This window comes from Lactuca virosa, chromosome 1, assembly GCF_052849685.1.
Source record: "Lactuca virosa cultivar CGN04683 chromosome 1, Lactuca_virosa_CGN04683_v6, whole genome shotgun sequence".
NCBI lineage: Eukaryota > Viridiplantae > Streptophyta > Magnoliopsida > Asterales > Asteraceae > Lactuca > Lactuca virosa.
In genome coordinates this window covers 160,172,664-160,181,588 of record NC_136426.1, presented here as the reverse complement: position 1 = coordinate 160,181,588, position 8,925 = coordinate 160,172,664, and the positions used below count along the sequence as shown (strand labels likewise).

General features: G+C 34.9%; 1 protein-coding gene across 2 annotated transcripts; it reads left to right on the top strand.

Annotated features, from left to right (window-relative positions):
- Nucleotides 1-1,106: 1,106 nt before the first annotated feature.
- Nucleotides 1,107-8,724, top strand: LOC145160594 (RNA-binding (RRM/RBD/RNP motifs) family protein). Of its 2 annotated transcripts, XM_079079866.1 has the most exons (10): nt 1,107-1,566; nt 1,776-1,835; nt 3,178-3,710; nt 3,834-3,923; nt 3,995-4,234; nt 5,048-5,269; nt 5,355-5,676; nt 6,312-6,658; nt 6,863-6,981; nt 8,223-8,724. In XM_079079866.1, the coding sequence occupies exons 1-10, from the start codon at nt 1,263-1,265 to the stop codon at nt 8,548-8,550; spliced, it is 2,565 nt and encodes an 854-aa protein (XP_078935992.1). In that variant the 5' UTR covers nt 1,107-1,262; the 3' UTR covers nt 8,551-8,724. The 2 variants fall into 2 exon arrangements, with proteins under 2 accessions (XP_078935992.1, XP_078935999.1); XM_079079873.1 differs by lacking the exon at nt 1,776-1,835 and having other exon boundaries at nt 1,108-1,566.
- Nucleotides 8,725-8,925: the final 201 nt, after the last annotated feature.

Genomic DNA, 8,925 nt, shown 5'->3' with positions numbered 1-8,925 from the left:
GTTTTGAAATCTATTCGGTCATGTTTTATAAGTCTCACTACACAATGAATTTCTTTAGGAAAAATGATCGAAAGCGATAAAGTTGCCACAACATGGACATAAAATGCTAACTAAGCAAGGAACGAGTTATAGTCGGAAAAATGATAAAATTAGAGAAAAAAATATGAATTTTAGGACCATAAATATTGAAAGGGAAAAGTTTAGTTAAATGTCCGATCTTTTTCTTGAAAACCCATTATATGTATTTTAGTAGAAAAATCATTTATATTTTAAAACTATTGCACTTTAGCCATTTCGACCTATTAGATTAACTTTAGTGGTGAAAATATAATGTAAATAAATTTTATAAAAAAAACTACACAACAAAAATAAAAATTAAAAATAACAACATGAGACCCCACAAATCAAAACCATAAGAACAAGGCAAACAACGAACTTACAACAACATAAATATTTAAAAGTCTAATAAAATAATACTCTCTATTTGATGGAGAATATGAATTACATTGGAAAATACAATAAAATTATACTAAAAATATACTAATAATATAGAATTAATATTAATATAATTACATTAAAGTAAAAACAACATGATACCATTTTATATCATGTAAGATTACAATACAATTTATAAAATAAAATTTTTTCTATCCACAAAAGATAGAAAATGCAATAATATATTTTTCTGTAATAATAAAATAAAATTAAACAAAAATAAACACTTTACAATAAAATGACATTAAAATAATAAAATAAAATAAAAATAAAATTATAAAAATGATTAAAACCTTTTGATTTTGATTTTGATTTTATCAAATATTTGTCTTTTGTTTACGTAAAAAACCCATTTAAACTTGTTGATCTTGAAACATTTTGAGTTGCTACTTCATGTCAAAATCTCAATTTTATGATTTTTTTTTAACAAATTATGTGTCTTTATGTTTTAAAAAGAATAAGCCAAGAATTTTTCATGAAGTTCTAGGATTTTTTATAAAATTTCACATTATTAAGTAACTTTTTCTTTGAACAATATTTAATTATTTATAGAATGCGTGCCAAACTCCAAAGTAAGTTATCCTCTCCTCGGGTCTCATTAAATGGGTCAAATCAAACCGACCAATATCGTGCAAATTTCGTCCAAAGTATACTAGGGCTAAAGTTCTAGGGTTACAGAGAAGTTACGAACATATCTCTCTTTTCTCTCAAATTCATCAAATTCAAGACATCAGTTTTCCGATCCAGAAAAATATCAAGGAGAGACGATGCCTCCGAAATCGGCGAGGAAGCCCGTCGGGCCAGGGAGAAGAGGCGGAAAAACTAGAGGAACGCCGAAGGTGGCGGCGCAGCCTGATCCAGAGGTAGTAGTGGTGCCTGAAGAATCCAAAAAACCGGTTGAGGATGCGCCGATTGAGGTCAAGGAGGAGGAGCCAGTTGAGATTAAAGAAGAGGACGTGAAGGTTGGATCTAAAAAGGGGGAGACATCGAAGATAGAAAAGGCTAATGAAGAAAAATCGGGAAAGGTGGAGGGGAAATCAGTGGCTGATAATGGGATTGATGATTCAAAGAGTAAGTTACAGATGACATTCTTGATTTCTATTTAATTTACTGTTTTTTCTTATCTAATAGACTTTACCTGATTACATATCAAATTAGATCTGTTATAAGCGAAATTTCCAAAATTTGTCATGTGCTCTTGAAGGAAATTTTGTTTGATGGGCGATTTGTTGAGCCGAATTAGAGAAACCTAAAAAGCTAACGTATTTATGTTTTGTTAGCATATGCAAATACCCCCCTCGTCTACGAAAGAAGGATCAAATGGGTTATTTCAAAAACAGGTATAAAACGTTGTTGGTCTTTCCCCAACAAGAATCATATGAAAATGTTTATACAAAGAGTAGATAGTTTGATATCAACACTTGATATGTATCATCTTTTCTTACCTTTGGAATGGATTAGCAGGTAGGAAAATAACTAACTGAAAAACATTTATGCATAAAAGAGTGCCCTTGCCCCTTTGTTAGTACATAAAAAGAATTTTTTTATGTTTTTTTTATTGCTATGCTTAACTTTGTAAAAGAGAGATTCTTTTCTTAAAAAAAAGGGTGTTGTGTATGAAGCTACAAGCCTACAATTGCTTATAATATGAGGCTGTTTGCAAGGGCACTTCAGTTCAGATTGCTTCAAGCCTCACAATTTGCTATAATTTTGAGAAATTTCTGATGGAAGACAATATGGGTAAAGTAAAATTGGTCAGAATACAAATAAAGAGAAACCCAAAATCTTAAAGGATTAAATTCTTGATTACACATGTTGTCTAGATACTAACGTTAGGACACTTCAAATTGGTAGAAGTGGCTGTATGACACATACTTTAATTCCTGACAACAACGGGAAGACATTGGATTCAACCACACCAATGACTTCATTATGAAGATAATGAATGCCACCTTATTCATTGAAGGGTTGAAAATGTTGTTAAGTAACTTGTTTAACTAGTTTAAAGGCTGGTGGCTTAGCTAAGTACCAATTCATTCTTGCCTTCCCAAGAATTGGAAAATGACTTGACCTCTCTTGAGATGCCAACATTGGCCATAAAATCCTCTCCAATATATTCCTTGGGTTCAGATTCTTCTGTTGTGTTCTGATGAAGAAAGTAACCTCAGTTATTTCTCGAGGTAATATGTGTTAACATGTGCACCCTACATGTAGCATTTTTACTGGTACACCAAAAGCTTGTAAGTTGACATGCATTTAAGTCTATTTAACATTCATTATCTCCAAGGAGGTGCCTTTTTGAGTGTTGGTGTAGTTTGTTCTCAATACTACAAGTTTCCAACATTGGAAGAATCAAATCAACCTTGATTTTAATACCCTTATTAAGTAAGAAGGAAGCAATGGAGCTTTCCACCAAGTTGGAATAATACTTCAAAGCAGTGTATTCTTTCTTTTCACCTCTTTACATGGTAAAGCTGCACCTATAAGGATGGTTACAGTTTCTGAGGGAAACTTTATATGCTCATGTTGCTTATTACATTATTTTCAGCTAATAACATCATATCTGTTTAAGTTGGTAATAAAGATTAAAGGCATCTACCTATTGGAATCTCTCTGGATACCCAAGATTCCACTAAGCCACATCTCAAGCAACTATATTCTCATTGCCTTTATCCCTGACAGGAGACCAAAATGATGTTAAAGAGTCTGTCCCTGAATTCGAAAAAGATGAACGATTGGATTTGGAGGATAATGATCCAGAAGAATCTGAACCTGAAGAGTATATTGGTGAGGATTATGATGAGAAAGAAGCTCAAGAAGAAGTAGAGGAAGAAGAAGAAGAAGCTGATGAAATGGAGGTTGGTGAGGATGCTCATGATCCTACAGAGGAGATGGAGGCTGAGGATGAGGATGAGGTGGAGGAAGTGGCACCAGAACAACATGCTGACGTGGCAGATGCAGATGCAGATGAACAGGAACATCATGATGTTTTCAAAGAAAGACGCAAGCGAAAGGAGTTTGAAATCTTTGTTGGTGGATTGGACAAAGATGCCACTGAAGAGGATCTTAGGAAAGTTTTTAGTGCAGTTGGTGAGGTTTCTGAAGTCAGACTTATGATGAATGCTCAAACAAAGAAGAACAAAGGATTTGCTTTCCTTCGTTTTGCAACTGTAGAACAGGCAAAACGAGCTTGTGTTGAGCTAAAAAGCCCTGTGGTATTTACTATTTAATATCTATTTCTGATTTCCCTCACTCACCTAGGAAAAAAAAAGCTGATTTTGATAACTTTTTTTGAAGTTAAACCATGTCTTTTTACCCTTTTACCCCTCGATTTCCAGGTTCATGGGAAACAATGTGGTGTTTCTCCAAGTCAAGACAGTGATACTTTGTTTTTGGGTAATGTATGCAAGACATGGACCAAGGAAGCTGTAAGTAAACTGTCTAAAACTAGTTACAAAATCTCTCTCTTTCTCTCTAATGATATTGAATGTGGTTACAGCTGAAAGAGAAGTTGAAAAAGTATGGAGTTGATACAGTGGAGGATTTGACTTTGGTTGAAGACAATAAGAATGATGGAAGTAATAGGGGATTTGCTTTTTTGGAGTTTTCTTCACGTTCAGATGCTATGGATGCTTTTAAACGTCTCCAAAAGAGAGATGTTACTTTTGGTGTTGATAGGCCTGCTAAGGTTTCTTTTGCAGATTCCTTCATTGACCCTGGTGATGAAATCATGGCTCAGGTAAATTTATGCGATTTCTTTCTTTCATCTCATCAAGAAACCCTGAATCTTTATATTCTTAAAATGAAAAATCTGTCAATAGATGGAACAATAGTTTGTTTTTTCACCTTGTATTTGGATTACCCAAGCCAGTAAAACAAAGATAGTGCATTAAATATGAAGGGTATAGTGGTCATTTTTTCTCGTCAAGAAACCCTGAATCTTTATATTCTTAAAATGAAAAATCTATTAATAGATGGAACAATAGTTTACTTTTCACCTTGTATTTGGATTATCCAAGCCGGTAAAACAAAGATAGTGCATTAAATATGAAGGGTAAAATGGTCATTTTGTCTCGTCAAGAAACCCTGAATCTTTATGAAAAATCTGCCAATAGATGGAATCATGGAACTATGGAAGTATGGAACAATAATTTACTTTTTCACCTAGTATTTGGATTACCCAAGTCAGTAAAACAAAGAAAGTGCATTAAATATGAAGGGTAAAATGGTCATTTTGTCTCGTCAAGAAACCCTGCATCTTTTCATTCATAAAATGAAAAATCTTTGTCAATAGATGGAACAATAGTTTATTTTTTCACCTTGTATTTGGATTACCCAAGCCAGTAAAACAAAGACGGTGCATTAAATATGAAGGGTAAAATGGTCATTTTGTCTCATCAAGAAACCCTGAATCTTTATATTCATAAAATGAAAAATCTTTGTCAATATATGGAACAATAGTTTATTTTTTCACCTTGTATTTGGATTACCCAAACCAGTAAACACAAAAGATAGTGCATTAAATATGAAGGGTAAAATGGTCATTTTGCAGGTGAAGACTGTTTTTATAGATGGGCTACCTGCTTCATGGGATGAAGGTCGAGTGCGGGACCTACTTAAGAAATATGGGGAAGTGGTGAAGATTGAGCTTGCACGTAATATGCCTTCTGCAAGAAGAAAAGATTATGGATTTATAACATTTGGAACACATGATTCAGCTTTAACATGTGCTAAAAGCATTAATAATGAAGAACTTGGAGACAATGACAACAAGGTTAGTTTTGTAATTTACTTATTGATAATATTCATCCCTGTTGTTTTCTGATTTGTAATTGTTGTATATATAATAATAATATCAGGCTAAAGTGAGGGCAAGATTGTCAAGACCATTACAAAGAGGGAAAGGAAAGCATGTTCCCCGTGGTGGTGGTGGTGGTGGTGATTTCAGATCTGGTGGTGGTCGGCCTGCTTCTAGAGGTTTTAGGGGTCCGTGGGTCCGCCCTGTGCCACGTAGCTTACCGCCACGTGGGATAAGAAGAGTTGGAGGGCGGCCACCGCCGGTGGTTGAGCGTGGTGTCAGGCGGCCTGTTCCGGTAAGAGACAGGCGGCCTGTTGCCGCCTTGCCGCCAAGGGGGCGGCCGGTGGCTCCTCCACCTAGGTCCTATGACAGGCGACCACCTGGTATGCTTCACCTTTTTTCATAATCATATGCTTTGTTATAACAATGTTGCTGTTAAAATTTATTAAAATGACCGTTTTGCCCTTGCTTTGATTTTATTATTCTTGTTTTTATTTGTTGTACTGGAGAAGTCGGTAGATGGGTACTATACTACCAAGGAATAAGAAAAATGAAAAATAAAAGATTCCTTCTTGGAGGGCAAAATGGTCATTTTAATAGTCTTTATTACACTCATGGTGTGTTTGAGAGGGAAGAAATTCAACATAAAACCTGAAAATTTTTTGGACAAAAAGTCTAAAACCAAAGAAAGTCACTAGTTGTAGGGGCACAAAGAAGAAAAGATTCCTTTTTGGAGGGCAAAATGGTCATTTTAGCAAAGAAAATAGGAAGCAGAATGAAGAAATATATTTTTTTTTGGACTAAAAACCAAAGAAAATCACTAACCACTAGGTGACAAGGACAAAAATGAGAAAGATTCTTTGATGGAGGGCAAAATAGACATTTTAGCAAGATTTACACTCATAGTGTGACCAAGAGGGACCAAATCCGAAACAAAACATAAAAATAGGGACCAAAATCGAAAATTTAATTTTCCACTTTTGCACCTCACTAAATTATATATTTTTTGTGAATACAGTTCCTTCGCGGCCAAAGAGCAGCTTGAAGCGGGAGTTCAGCCGGAGGGAGGAGCTGCCACCGCGGAGCAGGGTGGTGGCTGACTATGGTCCGCCACCACCACCACCAAGGTCAACCTCAGAGAGATCCTCATCTTACAGAGACAGTTACCCTACACGTGGGCCCACCTATGCTGACATCCCAAGAGGCTCATCTCACCCTTCATCAAGAAGAGCCCCCGCCTCTGCCGCCTACACAGATGGCGGCTATCCACCACGATACGAAAGGCCGCCACCACCGAGTTACCGTGAACGCCCCCCGCGTGATTACGATCCTGTCCCTGGCTCAAAACGGTCTTATGCTGCACTGGTTAGAACATTTACTATACTACCCTTTTGCTTTTTATTGTTATAGTGCCACATCAGCGCCATGTCAACAACCCAAAAATCTTATATTATAAATGTTACAAAATTACTCACTTTTTTATTTTGATTTTATTTTAAAAAAACTTTGATTTTTTTTTTTAACTATTGCATTAATAAATAAAAACTAATATTTATAAAATGTTATTAGGATGATATTCCACCTCGCTATGCTGATTCTGATGTACGTGAAGTACGCCATACACGTGTTCGTATGGATTATGAAATTGGAGGTGGATCTTCACAATATGGAGATGCATATAGTGAAAGGTAATTTTTTTTTTAATATTTTTATTTTCATAAATGTTTTCAAATTTGATTTTCATACAAATTAAATACAGGAAACAGCAGTTTACTTTCAGTTATATGTTTTCTACACAACTTCCTACTTTCATTTCTTTATCTTACAGCATTGTACTTTGGGAAAAGTGGAGGGGTCAAAGTGACATTTTAAAAAGTATAGGGGTCAAAATAACATTTTAGAAAGTATTTTTGAAAGTGTCATTTATGAAAGTTGGGATAAGAGCTGGAAAGTGTCATTTATGATAGTTGGGAAAATTGGAGGGGTCAAAGTGACATTTTAAAAAGTATAGTGGTCAAAATAACATTTTAAAAAGTATTTATGAAAGTGTCGTTTATGAAAGTTGGTATAAGAGGTGGAAAGTGTCATTTATGATAGTTGGGAAAATTGGAGGGGTCAAAGTGACATTTTAAAAAGTATAGGGGTGAAAAGTGGAGGGGTCAAAGTGACATTTTCAAAAGTATTTATGAAAGTTAGGATAAGAGGTGGAAAGTGTCATTTATGAAAGTTGGGAAGATTGGAGGGGTCAAAGTGACATTTTAAAAAGTATAGGGGTGAAAGTGGAGGGGTCAAAGTGACATTTTAAAAACTATTTATGAAAGTTGGGAAAATTGGAAGGTGACATTTTAAAAAGTATAGCAGTGAAAATTGGAGGGGTTGAAATGACATTTTAAAAACTATTTATGAAAGTGTCATTTATGAAAGTTAGGATAAGAGGTGGAAAATGTCATTTATGAAAGTTGGGAAAGTGGAGGGGTCAAAGTGACATTTAAAAAAATATAGGGGTGAGAAATATCTTTATACACAGTATTTTAAAAAATATAGGGATAAAAAGTGTCATTTATAAAAGTTGAGAAAAGTGGAGGGGTCAAAATGACATTTTAAATATTATTTATGAAAGTGTCATTTATGAAAGTTGGGATAAGAAGAGGAAAGTGTCATTTATGAAAGTTGGGAAAAGTGGAGGGGTCAAAGTGACATTTTAAAAAGTATAGAGGTGAAAAATATCATTATACACAGTATTTTGAAAAATATAGGGATGGAAAGTCATTTATAAAAGTTGAGAAATGAGGAGGGGTCAAAGTGACATTTTAAAAAGTATAGGAGTAAAAATATAAGCATTTTACAAAGTATTTTAAAAAATATAAGGGTTGAAAGTGCAATTTATGACATTTTATGTTAACTAATATTTTGAATAAATTATTGGCAGAATGGGAAGATCAAATGTAGGAGGAGGATATGGTAGTAGTAGCAGAAGCTCAATGTCTGGACATGATTCTCATGGTCTTTATAGCAGCAGCAGCCGCCAGGGCATGTCTTATGGCGGCGGAGGGTCTTACAGTGGCGGCGGCGGTGGTGGTGGTGGTGGTGATGGTGGAATGTACCCGTCATCTTATGGCGGCGATTACGTCTCTCGTGGCGTTGATGGAGGTGGTGGAAGCGGTTACTCATCATCGTTGTATTCCGGTAGAAGTATGGGTGGTGGCGGTGGTGGTGGTGGTGGTTACATGGGTGGTGGGTCTGGATCGTACTATTGAGGTGTTAGTTGATTCAGATTGTTAGGATAAGTAAAGTACATGTTAGATGATTGGCTGTTTGTTTAAGTGTTTTGAGTTAGTTTTTCATACTTTCATGCAGTTTTTTACAGTAAAAAACTGCATAATATGGTAATTAATTTATGAATGCAAGTTTCAAATTTCTATCTTTAGTTTTACACTAATTGGATGTTGATGTCAAAAGGGTGTTTGAGATTGCTTATTTAAGGTGTTTGTTAGCTTATTATGGTTTGATATTGCTAATTGGTATTTTTCAGTGTTTGAATGAAACAAAATAAATAATGCTTATCGAGTTAAAAAACAATTTTTAATAAGTTATTTCCTTAAAGTATTGGGAAAATGACTTATAAGGGTAAG